General features: G+C 35.7%; 1 protein-coding gene across 1 annotated transcript; it reads right to left on the bottom strand.

The window, feature by feature from the left end:
* Nucleotides 1–5,016: 5,016 nt before the first annotated feature.
* Nucleotides 5,017–14,010, bottom strand: LOC149391187 (putative LRR receptor-like serine/threonine-protein kinase At1g05700). The gene is made up of 11 exons (XM_089619953.1): nucleotides 13,818–14,010; nucleotides 8,789–8,921; nucleotides 8,607–8,678; nucleotides 8,459–8,530; nucleotides 8,306–8,386; nucleotides 8,038–8,201; nucleotides 7,088–7,311; nucleotides 6,881–7,007; nucleotides 6,076–6,159; nucleotides 5,794–5,986; nucleotides 5,017–5,500 (listed from the first exon to the last, which is right to left on the bottom strand). The coding sequence occupies exons 1-11, from the start codon at nucleotides 14,008–14,010 to the stop codon at nucleotides 5,089–5,091; spliced, it is 1,755 nt and encodes a 584-aa protein (XP_089476079.1). The 3' UTR covers nucleotides 5,017–5,088.
* Nucleotides 14,011–21,602: the final 7,592 nt, after the last annotated feature.

Genomic DNA, 21,602 nt, shown 5'->3' with positions numbered 1-21,602 from the left:
AATCCTTCGATATTGCGTCCGACCTCCTTTTCCACCACCAATTTTCTGATTTCGCCACTTCCGAAGCCGACGAAGCGTATCCGTTCTCAGACATGGAAAAAATGGAAAGTATATATTATTTCCAATTCGATTAACCCATAGAACACCATAATCGAAACCCTTCCCCGCATCTCCGATCAATTCTGTGTTAGATTAACTATAAAATATGTTTTTTCGAATGGTAAATAATATTTACTATCGGACCATCCGATAGTAAATATTATTTACCATTCGAAAAAATAAAATATTCGTCTCCAATTTGAAGAACGATTCCATGATTCAAATCTGATGATGAATAACTGGAAAAAATTTGGAATCAACAACCAAATAAGAAGAAGTTGTAAGAAACTAAAGAACCTAAACACATACACTAGACAAACATAAACTAAGAAGGATTAAATGACTAACCTAAACGAACAGATAATATAAGAACAATAGAAGAACATCTACGAATTCGATGATCCTACTATTCCAAATGAGTTGTCGAATATTCTGGTTGCAAATCGCAGGATAATTTTAATGGTAAATAATATTTACAGTCGGGCCACCCGATAGTAAATATTATTTACCATTCGAAAAAATAAAATACATGTCTCCGATTTGGCAAACGATTCCATGATTCACATCCGATGATGAATAATTGGAAAAAATCTAGAATTAACAAACAAATAAGAACGAAGTTTTATGAAACCAAGGGCAATTTTGGAAGTATGAGAAATATGGGCTATTTCCCTAAATAAATATATAGTTGGGCTATAATTTAAAAGTCCCCTCTATAAGTAGACTAGTTGTTTATAAAGAATTCAAAAAAGAAATCGTCACCCTTCCATTTCTCCTTTTCATCGAAAAAACATTAATTGTTACGGGACCAAAATCTGAAAACGAATAAACTTATAAGCGATAATTAAAAAAAATACAAGTGATTCAGAAGCAAAAATACTTAAAAATTATTAGAGACCGGTGCCTACTAACGTTAATTAACGAAAATTTACTTACGATTCACAAGTAAAAACCCTAACACCTAGTAATGATAATTAACAAAAAAAAAATTCCTAACGAAGTATAAAACCTGAAAAACATACAAAATCAACATTTATTAACATTAATTAACGAATCTGAAACTCATCAAGCGGACCTCGCTCATCCGCGTAAGCAAGCCTCTGATCCAAAACTACTGAATCTCCTCGGATTCTCTAATCCAAAACACGAACACACATCAACTTTCCAATTTTGAAATACCGAGAGCTTCAAAATTAGGGTTAAATCAAAGACAAGAGACATTGAATGAAAATGACTTATCATAACTTTCTCAGCAATGTGAGAGATCGATCGAAGATATCAGGCGACACGTCGTTTTCCCAAAAATCAAACAATATTATACGACGAAACCAAAAAACAAGTCTTCGTCTGCTGTCAGTGCTCCGGCAGCGACTTCACTGGCGAATGTCGGCGAATTTCTCCGGCATTTAAAACCTTGGTTTACTATAATGGAGTCATCATATTCCAAGTGGCTTTGTTAATTATGAAGATGGGCACTCTAGACTTCTAGTAATTTTACAACATTGTAATGTCAGTATGACCAACGTTTTGAAAGTTCTAATAACTAGTCATGACTTGTTAGTCTTTTATCCGAATGTCTTTAATTTTTTATTTTCAGGAATTAAAATAAAAAAGAAATTAATTAGAATCCAAAAAATTAAGTAATTGCTTCCCTATATGCAAACAATCAATTATTTCTCAAAAAAAAATTGTTACATTTCAATTTCACTTGCATCGAAAAAAAATTAGAATTGCTAGTGCACTACAATTTAAAGACGCATAAATTTATTAATGATACTTAACAAAAATTTACTAATGATCATAAATATAAAACACAAAAACCATAATCAGAGCCTTCTATTGACGTTAATTAACAAAAAATTACTCATGATTCACAAGTAAAGAAACCCGAAACTATACAAGACCAGCTGCTAGTAACGACAATTAACAAAAAAAAAAATACTAACGATTCATAAATATAAAACCTGTAAACTCTATAAAATCAGCACCTATTAGCGTTACCTAACAAATCTAAAATTTATGATGTTGTCGTCGTTTCATCTACGGCTCTAAGCCTCTGATCGACAATGACCTAATCTCCGGTTGTCGTCGCTGTATTAGCCCAAAGTATCGCTCTTGCGGCTGAAACCTAATCCTATTAAGGAACTTCCATGCCCATGTGCACGCCGTTGCACCGATGTGGTCTAGTCGCACCAATCTCTCTGCTTCTGAATCATGCCTTACAAAGAGAAAAATGAAAACAAAAACAATACAAAAATTAAAATTAAATTAAATTAAACCACATAGAATTAGTATGCATTTTCCATAAACCTTGACAGGTATGCTCAAATATAAGATGATTAAGCTCAACGTATGTAGCAATTCTGTGATTTGAAATTAAAGATTTTTTTATATAAATTATGTTTTTTTAAGTAAAATATAATTAACTAGTTATAAGAAGAACAACAAAGGATTATTTACACGTCAGCCTAGCTATTTGTTTAATGTTTTTCTAAACCTTGATTATATAAAAAAATTTATGTTTGAAGTGACCGAATCGGTGATAAACTTTTTAAAAAAATATATAAAGTAGTTTTTGCTAAGGGTGATGAAGCAAAAGAGTCAAAATATCTATTTATTTAAAACTTTCACATAGATAGATGTTAGTTCCTATGTGGCATGATTTGTTTGGCAAATCAATATTATGTTAAAGTTGTTTGAGAGAAGCTGCAAGAAGATGTACAAGACTCGGGCTACTTGTTCTATGATGTTCTGTCGTGCGACCAAAACTGGAAACTTCATGTTTCTCAGTTTAGAATATATTGGGTATATTTTATCTGATATTTGGTTTCAGATTATGTGAGATACGTGAGAGATTTGAGACATGACCTAGTATAAAGCTCATTCTGAGTGAATTAGGTCATTGTCATTTTTTGGTAGGTAAATTCACGCTGCCTTATACCTTTAGATAGTCTCTCTACACGAAGATTTTCATCGACAACTAGCTATTGATTCTTGCAAGTTTCTTGATTATCCCTTGATCGGACTTTGCAAGTGCGTGTTTTATGCATTGACGTATTTGATCCATCTTCGGGAGAAGATTGGGTGAAACATAGAGAGAGAGTCTCTAATCCGAGGGGAGCTCAGATCTACATCCATTGAAGAGGTCAAAGATGATGGTGTTTGCAAAATGGAGTTTTGTCAAACTTAATAATCATATTCTTTGACGATTGATTATAGTGGATTGTTTGCACCCGGACGTATCAACCCCCCCGAGTAGGTTGTTTATACCGAACAGAATTACCAATTCTTATGTGTCCTTATTGCTTTCTGTTTGATTGTTTTATTTGTTTATCACCTTGATAAAACTATTAAAGCAATCAATTGTTCAACAAGTAGTTCCATACACTAGTTGAACAACTATCTTAATCATGTTGATCGATTAAAGGCAAATCTCTTGAGCATCAGTCAGTTTTGTGACAAGTATCATCGTGTTGAGTGTAGAAGAGAAAGATGTCAAGTGTTTGATAAAGGAAACAAATGTGTCATGGAAGGAAATAGAATTTCTAACAATTTCTATCTTCTAGAAGTTGGTCGAACTACTTCTCAAGCAATTTGTATGATCAGCAAGTCTGATGAGATGAGCTTCTGGCATAGGAGAATGAGGCATTTGAACTATAGGTATATGAAGAAAATTACTACTTGTGGTCTTGTTCAAGGCATCCCTGAACTCACATGAGATCTCAGTATTGTTTGCGGAAAGTGTCAGATTGGCAAACAGACAAAGACTGCTCATTAAAGCTACCCCTAGATCAACACTAGAAGACCTCTTGAACTTCTACATATGGACTTGATGGGTCCCATGCAGGTAGAAAGTTTAGGGGGCTAAGAAGTATGTTTTTGTTTGTGTTGATGACTACTCACGATACTCTTGGGTGGATTTTCTCAGAGAAAAATCAAAAGCAGTTAAAGTCTTCATTAACTTGTTACCAAGCTTCAGGGGGAAAAATGATTGGGATAACCTTTATTCGCAGCGATCATGGAAGGGAGTTCAAGAACAAGGCATTCTCTGATTATTGTGAATCACAAGGGATTTTTCATCAATTCTCCTCACCGATCACTCCACAGCAAAATGAAGTTGTAGAGCGCAAGAATCGAACTATTCTTAAGCTGTTCATACAGCTTGCTACATGATAAACATGGTGTCCATTCGTACTGGTACTGCTAAGACCTATATATTGTGAACTATGGAATGACAAGAAGCCTTCAATACTTTCATATATTTGCAAGTGCGTGTTTCTGCATTGACGTTCTTGATAATCTTCGGGTAAAGATTGGGTGAAACATAGAAAGAGAGTCTCTAATATGAGGAGAGCCCAGATCTACATCCATTGAAGAGGTCAAAGACGACGGTGTTTGAAAAAGAGAGTTTTGTCAAACTTAATATTTATATTCATTTGACGATTGATTATAGTGGATTATTTGCACCCCGCACCCGGACGTATCAGTCCCCCTGAATAGGTTGTTTATACTGAACAGGGTTACCAATTCTTGTGTGTCCTTATTGCTTTCTGCTCGATTGTTTTGTTTGTTTATCACCTTGATTAAAACTATTAAAAGCAATCAGTTATGCAACAAGTTGTTCCACACGCTAGTTGAACAACTATCTTAATCACGTGAAGTTATTTCAATAAAGATTATGCTAATTAAGTTAATTGGAGATAACTAAAATATCATTAATTTTTTTAAAAAGGATTTAGAAATAAGAATAACTTCCAATTAAAATTTAATATTTTTAAACTAAAAAATGAAAATTTCTCGGGTCATCTCGGGCAGATTTTTCAAACAACAAACATAGCCGATCAATGAAATAACACAAATAAACTTACTTTACTAGTAGCCATATTTAGCTTGTACAGCAATATATAATCTTTATGCTCCTCTTATAATAATGTTGAACATTGCAAGAGCTTATAAAACAGATAGGTAGAAAGAGCTAAACAAGTGAAGCTACCTTATTGAGGGTTGAGTTGTAAGATAATCATCAGTGTTGAAATACAAAGGAATGGTTACACTCGATTGATCTATTAAATCTCTCTCCATGGCTTCCATTTTCTGTGTCATTTGCAAGCACACTTTGAGTTCTCCCACAACCTCGCACATGTTTGGACGATCCGCCGACCTCAGAGACACGCAACTCATTGCTGTTTCAACAACTTTCCAAGCAGAGTTGAGGTTGAATTTCCCTTGTAGCCTCGAGTCTACGACGTGATCGATGAGGCCTTTTCCGATCATCGAAGCAACCCAATTTCCGATACACATGCCTTTGGATACTGGAGGTCTCCCTGTGATGATCTCCAACAACAATACTCCAAAGCTGTACACATCGCTCTTCTCGTTTAGTCTGTTTGATTTGTAGTACCTGTAACAAAATCGTTGATTAAAACTTCCCTTTGATAACATATGGATTTGACTTTCATTGTGAATTAAATGTATTGAACGTGAGTTACCCGTAAAATAAATGTTACTAAGAACTATAAGTTATATGAAATACAAAGATATATTTTTATGGTTTTTTCTTTACGGCTGAGTTATTTTGTCGAAATAAATCATAAATGACATAGGATTAGTTCTCTTATTTTTGAAACGTAAGTATATACAAATGTAGTTTATATAAATCTATACGTATAAGAATTATTTTTTAGGTAAACTTACTCGGGGTCAACGTATCCGGGGGTTCCAACGACAATCGTAGAAACATAAGCAGCATTAGAGTCGGTTGGAAAAGTTTTTGATATTCCAAAATCAGAGAGTTTTGCTTGAAAGTTCTCATTCAACAAAATATTGGAAGACTTGACATCTCTATGGACTATAGGAGGCTTACAACCTTGGTGTAGATACTCCAACCCTACATATGTTTAAACCAAACCCAACTTAGCTAAAGCATAATTAAATGAGACATAATGTCTATAGATGGTCAATAATTGATATACAAACCTAGCGCTGCATCTATTGCTATCATAAGTCTCTCCTCCCATGTCAATATTGTGGGAGTAGAATCATTTTGACCATCTGCATGAGCTGCAGTCATACCCATATTAGAAATGGTTAAAGGGATTGTCTCATATAGTTTCATAAATTCGGTTTTTTGGCGCATATTATAGTACGAGTGATATTTAATTTGGTGTCTGATTAAACTAACTTTTTAGGAAAATAGTCTTCAATTTATAATAAATTTCTAATTAATTACTAAATAGTCAACTTTTTGTTAATTATAAATAAATAAGCATTCGGATAATGTGTCGTCATCTGGACAATTCGAACATTTTATACCCATTTGAGCATCACATAAATTTGGCCATATTAAATTAAAAAACATGATTATTTGCTTACATTTAATGAAAGGTTGGCTATAAAGAAATTTTATTATGTTTATAAGGCTATATATCTATAGAATCCATTTTATAATATTTAAAAAATATTCAATGATATCTATCATCAGGTTAATAAAAAAAGAGTAATAATATAATAATCTAAGTAAGACTCACTGAATAAAAGTTAATCTAATTAATTTGGATTATTAGGAAAAAAAAATGTGATTTGATGATTTTTTTTTAAATTATAAAGAAGTTACTCAAGTTTTTAAATAGGGTGATTTTATTTAGATGTTGAATTTCATTTAAAAAAATTATATGTTGTTACATGGCTAAAATGCTACAAAATTAATAATTTATTAAGGACTATTTTGCTTACAAAATTAATAAAAGGCTACTGCTATTCAATTATGTGTTGAAGGAAAAACCTGAAAGATGAGAGCGTAAGTCTCCGTTGACCATGTACTCGTAGACAAGGCCAGAGCGATTTTCATCGTTGAAATAGCCGACAAGAGTCGTTAAATTTCTGTGATAGACTCTCAGTAGAATATTAACCTAGAAAAGAATGTTATTATTTATATATTGATGGAAGTAAAGAACATAATAAAACTAAACTTTGGTAATCTTTCAAGTACCTCAGCTTGAAATTGCTGATACCCTTGAACCGCCGTGGATGAAAGCAATTTGACAGCGACTTGAGCATCACCAATGTGACCGTGATAAACCATACCTGATGCCCCTTTGCCTATCATATTCTCAAAGTTGTTGGTCATCTTTTTTATTTCGGAGAAGCTGAATTGTTTTTTTAATGATCCTTCGTGATATTTCCCAAATTTTGCATCATTTGCCTTGGCCACACCTGAAAATTAGTTATAAGTAGCGGTGAGGAAAATGTTAATTTCAGTTAATATCAACCCAAAGTTTCTGTTGATGTTTATGAGAAGAAGAAAGAGCTGAATTTCGGTTAACCTTGTAAAAAATGTCAACGGTGTTTAAGTAAACCAACATTTTATTGTCACTTTTCACATTCTAAAATTTCCTAGAAAGAGTAGACCTTTTATTTCGTTTATTTATTATTTTTTTTTTGAATTGTTGAAATATAAACTTGATTTGGGTCATAGTATTTGGGTTTAGTTATCTCTGGTTTGTAGTATGAGCTTGTAGTATATTGACCTCTTATATAATAGTCATTATTTAGAATATTCTTTAATATATCTAGAGTGATTAGAGAGTAAATAAATTTTAGAATAATCATGTAATTCTTAGATAATTATGAATTACGAGAATTCTCTAGTAAAAGTTGTATCAAGAGATTCAGTACTATGGATATTTAAACTCTTTAACTTTTTCAATCAATCTAATCAAAGTTCTCTCTTCCATTAAAAGTTCTACTACTTCTTTAATTTTAATATTTTCAATTTCGAATACTTTTCCTAAACACGAAAACTCTTTTCCAAAGCAGAGGTGGCCTTAATTTTATCGGTTAAAATTAACCTAGCTTAAAAAAAGTGAAAATTATAAATCAAAATTCTTATTTTCGTTTAAGGGTACATCTAGCGTGCAAATGATATTCGAGAGGGCTTACCACGCTGTCTGTTTCTTATAAGAACCCACCAAGCAACTGCAACAAATGATATCAATGCTAAAGATCCGGCAGCGGCGATTGCTATAATTGCCATAACTGAGAGTGATGCAGGTTTTTTCTTTGTGCAAGAAGCTGATGCGCATAGATTCGTGTTCCCATTTATACTACATAGTTAAAGATAAATTAGATACGTTAATAATAGGAAACATGCAACAGCTTTTAAGCAGGTTCAAACTAGGTTCATGTTTTGAAGTGTAAAAAAATTCACCTTAGAGATAGAAAGCCTTTGTTCTGTTTCTGTATGAGTTCATATGGGACTGACCCGCTGAGCTGGTTATTTTCCAAGTTTCTGTCATTGTTATTAAAGCATGTCATTTTACATGTATAGCGAGATTTACGACGATGAAGTTGCTCTGCGTACATGATTTTTAGGTTTGGTAATGTTGACAAAAAGTCTGGAACTGATCCCGTAAAGTTGTTGTTCGACAGATCTCTGAGATCAAAGTAAAAATTCAGACGAAATACATAGTCGCATTAATTATAAGATGATAAAAATATTATATACTTACAATACTTCTATCATTGATAGTTTGGCTATTGAAGAAGGTATCTCCCCTGCTAGTTCACTTGCTGACAAGTTCCTGAGAATATCTCAAATGCATTTTAGTTACTTAGCTCAAAGGGCAAATCCAATAATATTGTAGGTGTAGTAGATTAAAAAAAGGCATGTATAAATACACTTTGCACTTACAAGGATGAAATTCTTGGGGCTCCATCATAAGTACAAGTTAAACCTTCCCATGAGTACTTTTTCGGAGAGCATGGGTCTCCTTGCCAGTTTCTACTTATTCTAGAACTTAACTTTATCTTCGTAATCGCATCGACTGTACGTTTTCCATATATCAGGATGATATTATTTTTATTAGGAGAATATTAAAATCATAAACGAACTGTTAGCAATATTATTGTAATATTGACGTAAATAAAAGACAAATCGCATGCAAGGAAAAATACACGTAAAAAGATTACATCACAACCGGCTAAACCTTAAAAAAGCCGGAAAACACAACGGAAAGGAAAAAGTCGAGGCCCGTTGGACGGTCTCCTTGAAGCTTTTTATCGCCCTCCCACGGGTGCTGGATTTCGTGAGCGAAAGCCTCCCAGGATACAACGACTACAAGACGAGCAATGCACCACAAGACTCGGCTTCGGCGAACTAGAACCTGTGAGAAAACTACCACCACGACAAACCAAAAGAAAAATTTCTGGGGAAGAAGGGAGCTCGGGAACAGTGGGGAATACGAATGAAAATCTCGTATATCTCTGTGTGTTTTGAATGAGAGCTGAAGCCTCTTTATATAGGCCAAGGCTAGGCTATGTTGGTTGTTCAAAACGTCCAACCTTAAAGGCATTTAACGCAGGTTATTACAACAATTTAACACAACGTTCTGAATTCAAACCAAGCGAACAGTCCAACATTTTTTCAGCCTTAATGGCATTATCATACAGCAATAATGCGCATTTAAAGCTCAAAAACCATTGAATTAAAGCACACAAACCGTTAGCTTTAATTCTCAAACGTACAGTTCGTCACTTCGTCTGGTCGAGCTCGTCCAGTCGACCTAGAATGACTTCGTCACCACTTCGTCTGGTCGAGCTCGTCCAGTCGAGCTGGAATGACTTCGTCACTTCGAGTACGTTGGTCTCGCCCTGTCGAGCTGGAATGACTTCGTCACTTCGTCCAGTCGACCTAGCCCAGTCGAGCTGGAATGACTTCGTCATTTCGTCCAGTCGACCTCGCTCAGTCGAGTTGGAACTTCGTCCAGTCGACTTCGCCCAGTCGAGCTGGAACTTCGTCCAGTCGACTTGGTCCAGACCAGCTCGTCACTTTCTCATTCACCTTAGGTCCGATTTTGGCAAAGTATCACTTGCAATTATCCAATTCCGATGAGTGGATCCCACTCAAATTGTTGCCACAAAATCAACCATCCACATGTTAATAAATAATATTTATTAACTTTATTCCAACAATCCCCCACATGAATGAAATTGAGACGACAATTATAAAGACACGACTCGATGTGGTGATAGATTCTACGGTCAATACCAGTATAGGATAGGTAGGCAAAGCCTTTGAACCTTCCCTCGGAAAGATATGCCACCTTTACTGACTACTCAGTAGACACGTTGTCCTTGAACTGTTAGCCGTTTTGTATAAACGATACACATACCCCCCACTGATATTTCCCAGACACAGGTTCAGTTCTCATGGTTATGTTCATTTTGGCCCTGAACATCAGCCTGGTTCTGCAAGAGTTTCTAAAGAATTAAGCCCAATTAATTCTCCTTCGAAGCGGCCCCACTTCTCTCTCACATAGGTGATTCTTTTATCAAGAGTAATCCCGCATTACTCATTCGGAATCTCAACAATCCGATTTCACAGAATCATTAAAAGCTCTAAGCTTAACTTCGTACGGGAGTCACTTTTTGAATATAGGAATAGGACTCGGGGTTTTCCCCCACAGTGACCTCACATAGCCTTTGACAATTAGGTTGTCCCTTTGAACCAAGATCTTGGGATCTCCAGTCATCATGGTTGAGTTTCCTTTGCCTTGGCTTTATTTGCCATGGGCTTTAGCCCCATTCCTTTGGATGTCTTCTCTACTTGGTCCCTATATAACCATTTGGTTAGCGGATCCGCAATATTTTCTTTGGACCTAACATAGTCAATACTAATGACTCCAGATGAGAGAAGATGTCTAATGGTATAATGTCTTCGACGGATATGTCTAGACTTACCATTATACATCACATTATGTGCCCTACCAATAGCAGATTGGTTATCACAATATACACATATTGCAGGCATAGGTTTTGTCCAATTAGGAATATCCTCCACAAAGTTCCTTAGCCATTCGGCTTCTTCCCCACATTTATCCAATGCAACAAACTCAGATTCCATCGTGGATCTCGTTATCACAGTTTGTTTGGAGGATTTCCAAGATATGGCCGCACCTCCCAGAGTGAATACATAACCACTCGTGGCTTTCGAATCTTGAATATCAGATATCCAACTTGCATCAGTGTAACCTTCAATTACTTCAGGATATCTCGTGTAGTGTAGACCATAATCACGAGTGAATCGTAGATACCTTAATACTCTTACGATTGCTTTCCAGTGTTCATCACTTGGATTACTCGTATATCGAGCTAGTCTACTTACGGTGTAGGCTAAATCCGGTCTCGTGCAACTCATCAAGTACATGAGATTGCCTATCACTCTAGCATATTCAATTTGAGAGATGCTTTCACCTTTATTCTTAGACAAGTGTTGACTAATGTCTATGGGAGTTCTCGAGACTCCAGAATCGTCCTTTCCAAACTTGTCTAGAATTTTATCAACGTAGTCTGTTTGATCCAGTACGATCCCATTGGGTGTTCGGGTAATCTTGATCCCCAGAATTACATAAGCAATTCCCAGATCTTTCATATCAAACCTTGAGTTCAATATATCTTTTGTGGATTGGACCATACGATCATTACTCCCCACTATGAGCATGTCATCTACATATAAACACAGAATCACATATCCATGTTCAGAGGTTTTAATGTACACACATTTGTCACACTCGTTGATCTTAAATCCATTCGACATCATAACGTTGTTGAATTTCTCATGCCATTGCTTTGGGGCTTGTTTAAGGCCATAAAGCGACTTGACTAGTTTACAGACTTTCTTTTCTTGACCAGGTGCAATACAACCCTCAGGTTGATTCATATATATCTCTTCTTCGAGATCTCCATTAAGAAAAGCTGTTATTACATCCATTTTGATGAATTTCAAGATTGCGTAAAGCAGCAACTGCAATTATTAATCTAATAGAAGTTATTCTCGTCACAGGAGAATAAGTATCAAAGTAATCAACACCCTCTTGTTGTTTATACCCTTTGATTACCAGTCGTGCCTTATATTTATCAATTGAGCCATCGACTTTCATCTTCCTCGTAAAGATCCACTTAGATCCAAGTGTTTTACTTCCAGGAGGAAGATCAACCAACTCCCAAGTATGATTTTGCATGATAGAGTCTATTTAACTTCTTATGGCTTCTTTCCATAAGTGACCCTCAACAGAGTTCACGGCCTCTTTATAATTTAGAGGTGGAGCCTCCAGCATATAGGTGAAAAAATCAGAACCAAATGATTTTTCTACCCTCGCTCGCTTGCTTCGTCTAAGTCCCTCGGACTCTATCTCTTCTTCGGACTCTTCATCATTATCTTGAGTTATTTCCTCAATATCCTCAAGAAAATGGTTTGATGAACTCGGTTCATCTTCCTTAGACTTATAAGGAAATACATGTTCAAAGAACGAAGCATTTTTAGATTCCATAATCGAATCGTTGTGTATATCGGGGTTTTTCGAGTCATACACAAGGAATCTATATGCATTACTATGGTGTGAGTACCAAATGAAGATACAATCTACAGTTTTTGGTCCTATCTTCATTTTCTTTGGAGCGGGAGCCATTACTTTGGCCAAGCACCCCCACATTCGTAAGTATTTATAGGAAGGTCTTTTTCCTATAAATAGCTCAGACGGAGACTTATCCTCCTTCTTTCGGGGTATCTTGTTCAGAAGATAATTTGCAGACAAGATCGCTTCCCCCCACATTTCTTGGGGTAACCCAGAACTTAACAACATCGCATTCATCATCTCCTTGAGAGTGCGATTCTTACGTTCGGCCACGCCGTTTGATTGAGGAGAATAAGGTGGAGTGACTTCGTGAATAATTCCATGTTGTGCACAAAAAGCACCAAATGGTTCAACATATTCACCTCCTCGATCACTTCGCACTTTCTTAATCTTCTTATTAAGTTGATTCTCAACTTCCAATTTGTATATAGCAAATTTCTCAATTGCTTCATCTTTGCTTTTAAGCAAATATACGTAACAATATTTTGTACAATCATCAATAAAAGTCACAAAATATTTATTACCACCTCTCGTGGGCATGAACTTTAAATCACATAAATCAGTATGGATTAAGTCGAGAGATTCATTACTTCTTTCGACACTATGAAAGGATGTTCTCGTGAGTTTTGCTTCAACACAAATTTCACATTTATGATTTGAGTCAATATTAAACTTTGGAATACACTCCAAATTAATCAATTTCCTCAGTGTGTCATAATTTACATGACCTAGTCTACCATGCCATAAATTAGACGACTCAATCATATAAGCGGAAGAAGAACTTTTATTCATATCTTGTTGCCTTGATGGCCATTACATTCATTTTGACCATGCCATTCTTGACATAGCCCTTGCCCACATACATGCCATTCTTAGACAATACAAGTTTTTGAGACTCTAAAACCATCCTAAAACCATGGTTATCCAGCACAGTCCCAGAGATAAGATTCTTCCGCATATCAGGCACGTAGAGAACTTTGGTGAGCTTCATCTCCTTCCCAGAGGTCATCTTCAAGAAGACTTCACCTTCCCCCTTGACTTCAGAGGTGGCAGAGTTGCCCATGAACAACTTTTCTCCATCTCCTAGCAGCTCAATGGTGGAGAAGGAGTTCTTGTCAGCGCAGATGTGGCGGGTAGCTCCAGTGTCCAGCCACCACTCCTTCGGGTTCGAGTCAATCATGTTGACCTCAGATACCACAACGACGAGGAGGTCATTATCATCCTCCATGACATTGGCCTCCTTCTTCTTCTTTGGCTTTCTACAATCGGCAGCTCGGTGACCGACTTTGTTGCAATCGAAGCATTTACCAACAATCTTTTGTTGGTACTTCTTCTTGAACGTCTCTCCCTTGACACCAAGCTGGTGGGCGTGCTTCTTCCCATTCGAGTTCTCGCCATGTTCGACGACATTGGCTCGCTCGGAGACGGTTCTTAGTCTTTTATCGGAGCCACGGTTGTCTTCCTCGATTCGAAGGCGCACAACCAAGTCTTCAAGACTCATCTCCTTTCGCTTGTGCTTGAGGTAGTTCTTGAACTCCTTCCACCCAGGTGGCAATTTCTCAATTACGGAGGCAACTTGGAAAGACTCGCTAATGGTCATTCCCTCGGCTTGAATCTCGTAGAAAATGAGTTGAAGCTCTTGCACTTGACTCACCACGGTCTTCGTGTCCACCATTTTGTACTCTAGGAAGTGACTCACAATGTACTTCTTAGAGCCCGCATCCTCGGTTTTGTACTTTCGATCCAACGAATCCCAAAGCTCTTTAGACGAGGCTTTAGAGCTATACACGTTGTATAAAGAGTCGGCGAGACAATTTAACATGTGGTTTCGACATAGGTAGTCGGATTCGTTCTACCCCACATAGGCCCTAAGCACTTGTGGGTCGGCTTCACCCTCACGAGGAGTGGCCGGAGGATCTTCGGTCAAAAACCGAGCAAGTCCTATGGTTGTCAAAAAGAAAACCATCTTTTGTTGCCAACGTTTGAAGTTGAGCCCGTCAAACTTCCCAGGACTCTCGGCCGGCATCACCGTGGGAGGCCCTCGAGCCACACCCATGTTCGGACCATCTAGGCCCAAACCTGCCATCGGTTGAACGAGACCCGCGGGTCCGTTCCCGGCCGTAGCCGCCATCGAGCCTTGTCCCAAAGCCACGGGGATTTGGCCGATGTTGATCAAGTTCGTCAGGTTGTCCACCAACGAGGGGTTGTCAATGACGTTCCCTCCAACACTCACGTTCATCGAGTCGTTTACGTTAGACATTTTTCTACAAAAGAAATTCACAAGTCAGTAACCTTGAAAACAAACCGGAATAAATATTGGAAAAATAACTTATTTTTCCTTCCTTGCAACCTGTGTTAGAACAACTAAAAAGCTTCAAGATTGTTAGCAATATTATTGTAATATTGACGTAAATAAAAGACAAATCGCATGCAAGGAAAAATACACGTAAAAAGATTACATCACAACCGGCTAAACCTTAAAAAAACCGGAAAACACAACGGAAAGGAAAAAGTCGAGGCCCGTTGGACGGTCTCCTTGAAGCTTTTTATCGCCCTCCCACGGGTGCTGGATTTCGTGAGCGAAAGCCTCCCAGGATACAACGACTACAAGACGAGCAATGCACCACAAGACTCGGCTTCGGCGAACTAGAACCTGTGAGAAAACTACCACCACGACAAACCAAAAGAAAAATTTCTGGGGAAGAAGAGAGCTCGGGAACAGTGGGGAATACAAATGGAAATCTCGTATATCTCTGTGTGTTTTGAATGAGAGCTGAAGCCTCTTCATATAGGCCAAGGCTAGGCTATGTTGGTTGTTCAAAACGTCCAGCCTTAAAGGCATTTAACGCAGGTTATTACAACCATTTAACACAACGTTCTGAATTCAAACCAAGCGAACAGTCCAACGTTTTTTCAGCCTTAATGGCATTATCATACAGCAATAATGCGCATTTAAAACTCAAAAACCATTGAATTAAAGCACACAAACCGTTAGCTTTAATTCTCAAACGTACAGTTCATCACTTCGTCTGGTCGAGCTCGTCCAGTCGACCTAGAATGACTTCGTCACCACTTCGTCTGGTCGAGCTCGTCCAGTCGAGCTGGAATGACTTCGTCACTTCGAGTACGTTGGTCTCGCCCTGTCGAGCTGGAATGACTTCGTCACTTCGTCCAGTCAACCTAGCCCAGTCGAGCTGGAATGACTTCGTCATTTCGTCCAGTCGACCTCGCCCAGTCGAGCTGGAACTTCGTCCAGTCGACTTCGCTCAGTCGAGCTGGAACTTCGTCCAGTCGACTTGGTCCAGACCAGCTCGTCACTTTCTCATTCACCTTAGGTCCGATTTTGGCAAAGTATCACTTGGAATTATCCAATTCCGATGAGTGGATCCCACTCAAATTGTTGCCACAAAATCAACCATCCACATGTTAATAAATAATATTTATTAACTTTATTTCAACACGAACTCTGTATGGTTGGATAATATTTTTCATAGTCCCAAAATGTACTAAAAATAAAATAAAAAATTGGAGTCTTTTTTAAGGATTACTTTTTGCCCATATTTTCCCCCTCTTATGTTCTTTTTGACATCCAGTCCCCAAAATTTGATTTTTTGGCTCCACATATATCCAAGAACAGGTTTTAAACAAAATTGACAGCAATTGAAGACCAAACATAAAAGAAAGACCCAATTACCATCTTGTTGGCTAGATTCTGACTGTGGGAAATACATGATGCTGTAAACCTCGTAGGCATTGATTATGGGCGGATGAGTCGAATTTGGAGTCTCGCGTAACGAGAAATTGTGCAAAGCTCCTGAGAGAGGAGTTGGAGTTGACACCGTAGTGGTTTCCAAATAGGAGGGGGAGATGGGGCCGTGGAAGAAGGCGCCGTTATAGAGGATGTTGAACTCTCTTGACTCGTTTGCTCTAAGCCGTTCGATCTCAGCAAAGTGAATGAATAACATATATTGGCTCAAATTGGCGTTAGAGTAGTCATCCCACCAAATATCTAAAGAACTGACATTGGGTGTTGCAGCTGTGCTCATAACTACAGACGGCACATTGAAATGGTTGTTTGGATCTGCTTCAGAGTCTATGGTTTCACTAGTGTTAATACTTGCCCAATAATCAGCGTACACCGTGCCCGGATACCAGAATCGGTCATGAACATCCTTCCCGGTTCCATATCTAAATAAAAGATAAAAAAAAGTTAGTGCACCACAAAGAAAAAAATTTAAATAATCAATAACGAGATATAAGAAATAACCACATCCTGAAATTATAGGAAATAAAAGTCAAATATTGAAGGGAAAATAACATATATATATACCATGTGTTTTAGTGAAATATCGAGTTTAACCTTTGGTTTTAAAAAATGTCAAGTTCATACCTTATGTTTAACTAAAATGACGAAATTATACATTGAAGTGAATAACAGTGTCACAAATCTCGTTTTCATTGATATTAAACTCTTATATAAGAAAAAGCGAATCAAATTCAAACCAATACCCTAACTTCAAAATTCTCAATTTTGAAATAAAAATAGCATTAAATTGAAATTAAATTATAAAATTCATATCTTCTAAGAGATGACTTCATTCTGTGTTCGAATTTACAACTCTAAATCATAGATTCTCTGTTCGAATATGTGATTTTGATGACTATCAACTGTCGATTTTTACCCATTTGTCTCTTTCTGTGTTCTTTATGATTAAGAGATTGTTGTATTTTTTTTTAATTTAAATAATTACATATATGGCGCGAATGAATAAAGATAGTTGATATTTACATATGAATATTATAGTCAACGTCAATGAAAAGTCAAGAAAAATTCAATAAAAGGAAGATTCATGGCATTGTTATTTATTTCAAAGTATAATTTCGTCATTTTAGCTAAACATAGTGTATGAAATCGATATTTTTAAAAACTAAAGGTTAACTTCGATATTTTATTAAAACACAAGGCGTCATTTTTTCAATATTGGAATGTTATATCTGATCTAAGCCGACATTTTTGTTAAAAACCTATCAAGTGTGGGCTATAGATTATCTTTACACGGACTATTAATTAGGAAGAAAGAAAATACATTCTCTATTCTAGTTACTATAAAGGAAAAATATTAAGATTATCTCATTCGTTTAATCGAAATTTATCCCTTCAGTTTCCAAAAATATTAGACATCACTTTCAATTTAATATAAATGATGCATACATCCCCTAATAATATGTTATGTAGCAAATACCACCGTTTTTTTTTTTTTTTTTTTTTTTTTTTTTTTTTTAATTTAAACTTCCCAAAGATGTTTTAAAAAAATAAATATTTATTTACTATTTTATTAAAAAAATCAAAATCTCTTTTTATAAAAAAAATCTTTAACTTTTTATAATGAAAGATTTTGATTTAATTTTTTTTATATATAAAATTGAAAATAAAGAGTTATTTCATTAAGAGAATTTTGGGGAGTTCAACCTTTTTTTTTGTAAAAAATCATTGAAAATGGTATGTGTCATTTATATTAAACTGAAAGGAGATGTTTTATATTTTTAAAAACTGAGGGTATAAATATCGTATTTCGATTGAACGCAGAAGATATCGGTGATATTTTTCTTACTATAAATGTTAGCTAAATTGTAATCTAAATGTTTTCTGTTGCTTACTTAGTGTAATTTTTTTTTTTAAATACCATGTATGAGGAGAAAATTTTCAGCTACATTCCATGTGATGCGGATTAGAATGGATATAAAAAATTATGAAAAATAATTTCAAAATTAGGAGTTATATATGCAAATCTTTAAATTTAGTAAAAATAAAAAAATGAATAATTTAATTTATGAAAACTGTGAACTGTGAACATAAACTAGATATTGATAACCTGATCTGTTTAAAAAAATAATTATTTCATTCCAAAACTAAATTGGTTCCACAAAAAGTAATATATTTGACTAATTTATTATTAAAAAATATCATTCGTATATGTCGCTTTATTAATAGAATTAGCAGTTAGTTAACTATAATGAATTAGATATTGACTATTTAGCAAATAATAAATTGAGGTCCATTAAGAAATTAAATAGTAAATTTAAATGTTTTATATTGCTAAATAGCCAACGTTTGGTAAATCTTACGTAAATAGTCATTTTCATGTATTTACAGACGTAAATCTTAGATAAATAGCCATTTCCATATATTAGGTCACATCATTATTTACGATTATTTACCTAAAATTTACTGAACGTTGACTATTTAGCAATGTCAAACGTTTAAATTGACTATTTTCATAATTTAATGCTCAAACATTTTAAAGTCAATCATCTTTTCACATTTTCGTTTATAATCAAATTAACATTATGTTTTTTTTTTAATTGTTGAAATTTATTCATGTCTATGGACATTTGGCTTTACTTTTGTATGTTAATTAATATATATATATATATATATATATATATATATATATATATATATATATTACATTTTTTTTTCTTCAGAAGTTTACCAATGACCGAGACGTGTCATTTGTGTAAATTAATAGCAAAAGTTTAACCAACATGAAAATTAAGAGATAAATTTCTAACAATAAGTAATAATTTAAAATTTAAGGGAGGATTACGATCGAATAAAATCCAGGGTACACAAGTAACTATATAAATGATAATAAAATTGGAAGTGTAAAGAGGAGAGCAGACACGTTACCTATATCCTTCACTAGAACCGATGTCGAGACGAAGATATTGTTTCAAGGACCCGAACCGGGTTTGGTAACCCGATCCATCTAAAGGCCGGAGTTCGATGGTCGAGACAAACGGAACTCCTTGTTTGGTATTGACGAGGCAAACGTCGACATAGTTTTGGGTCATAACGTGTATGATCTCCTCATCCACGCTGGTCGAGGAGTTCTCGATCTTGATCGAACTCCACAAGTGCGGGCCGAGATATAGGTCAAATGCTGGAGGCATTTCTTGGCCATCGTAGTCCCCATAGAAGAACCCGGCTCTCACCAAGTACTTGGAACCTTGAACCACCTCTATTCTGTAGCAGTTTCTGTCTCCCTTTGGGAAGCTCCGTAGAGACTGGTATTGCTGTTGTTTCTGATCTCTGTACTTCTCGCCTATCATCCGATTCTCACCCGTCTCCACGAATCCCTCGTCTGGAATGTAGGTCAACCCCGTCGTTGACTCGTTATACCTAGAAGCGTTGCTTTGTAAAGCACAATCTATGCTGATAAACCCTGAGTAAAAGTATTAACTATTAGTGATAAGATCGTAATAAATGAATTCGTGTTATGAATATTTATGTAGTTGGTGTTATTAATTACTTACCAGTTTGATCTTGGGCATTTGCAGTGAAGGCATATGTAGATAGCAGCAGACTGGATAGCAGTATTATTGACGCTAAAAGAAGTTTATGTTTCATGTTTCAATTGCTAAAATGCAAAGCTGTGGATAAAGAGAGTTGATGAAGAAGTAGCAATATATAGCTGCTTATATACAAGTGAGGTCTTAAGATCAGTCGTATGCGCCTCGAAATTCTATGCACGTACTGGTTTATCTCACACGCACGGTTTAAGAGACTGATTCTAATTAAATCACGACATTAATACCTGGGGCGACGACCATATATTATTTTATCTCACGCAAAAATTTTAACATATTATTTTAATATTTGTGTACATAGTCTCACTTCACGTCAATGTCTTCTCATCTTCATTTTCCATGCATCAACATCAAATTATTTTTATTGTTTAATATTTTTTCAAAACATTTATTGGTGCAGTTGTCACTTCTTTTCCCACATTTATTGTTGTAGTTGTCACTTCTTTTCCCACTCCCCAATTTAATTCTGCAGCTCTCTCTCTCTCTCTCTCTCTCTCTCTCTCTCTCTCTCTCTCATCTTCTTCAGCAAAAAAAACTTCTCTAAAAATCGTTTTTTTTTTCTTTTCGTCCGATTTTCACTTAATAAACAATGAAAACAGTGCGATTTTTAAGGATTTATATATCAAAATTTGGAGATCGTTTATTTGCGAAACGACATTTCATTTTTTCGAATGAAACGAAAAATACCATGTTTGTCGGCCGCTAAGATTTCAGTAGCAGCGGCGTCGTCGAATTTCTCCAACTTCGGCATTTGAAATCCTAGGTAAAATACAAAGGTTGCAATTTGATTTGGCAGTCACCAAGTGGACACGACAACTTGGTTGTGTTTACATACCTTCGAGATTGCATAGGTTGCAATTTGATTTGGCAGTCACCAAGTGGACACGACAACTTGGTTGTGTTTACATACCTTCGAGATTGCATGGAATAAGCGATCAAATCAATTAATGCAGTAATGGTGGTGAATGTGATTGGACCTGCAGAGTGGGGACATTCAGTCAAAGTCTTCATATATATTCGAAATGACGACTGAGTCTACTCATCCAATTTAAGTCAAGACATTTAAATTGATTAATTAGATGCTCACGATTATTGGACTTATTACTCATATTAGTATATCTTATTCTTATAAAAATATTGATGCATATTTTTGCTCAAAGGACACAGAATCATATGCTTAACTTTATTTTGGAACACTTGAGCCCTATTTCTTTGATAATTTGAAAACTTTTTTTTTTAAAATTTAAATAGTAAAACAAAAATACTTTCATTTTTTATTTTATAATTTTAATAATGCGATTCAAAAAAAATTTCAAGTTGTATTTTGTTTTAGTGAAAGAAATCATAAAACAATTTTAGGTGTTTTTTCAATTTTTTTTACTCTTTTAACCATTTTTTTTACTATTTGGCATCTCATTCTCTCATGCTCAACATCATTCCATCTTACTCACTTTCGACTATCGAATTTTTTTTCGTTCCCCCGAAAACTCAATCTTTACAACTCTGACGAGAAAATTTGAACTTCTAATTTCTCAACAACCGTGTCACGACCCGCGAGCCTTAGCTCGCCCACGAGCCGCGGCAGAGATCTTCGTATGTTGCTTAACAAAAAATAAAATTCATGAAAACCGTGGTGGAAGCGCTTCCGGAAAACATTTACAAGAAAAACTTATAAAATATTTACATAAACGTCTCAACATTCTCAACATTCTCTCTCTCGAT

Source organism: Urtica dioica, chromosome 7, assembly GCF_054948205.1.
Source record: "Urtica dioica subsp. dioica isolate 48M chromosome 7, U.dioica_male_clone48M_v1_H2, whole genome shotgun sequence".
NCBI lineage: Eukaryota > Viridiplantae > Streptophyta > Magnoliopsida > Rosales > Urticaceae > Urtica > Urtica dioica.
The sequence above is the reverse complement of the archived record's forward strand: the minus strand, read 5'-3'. Positions and strand labels throughout refer to the sequence as shown.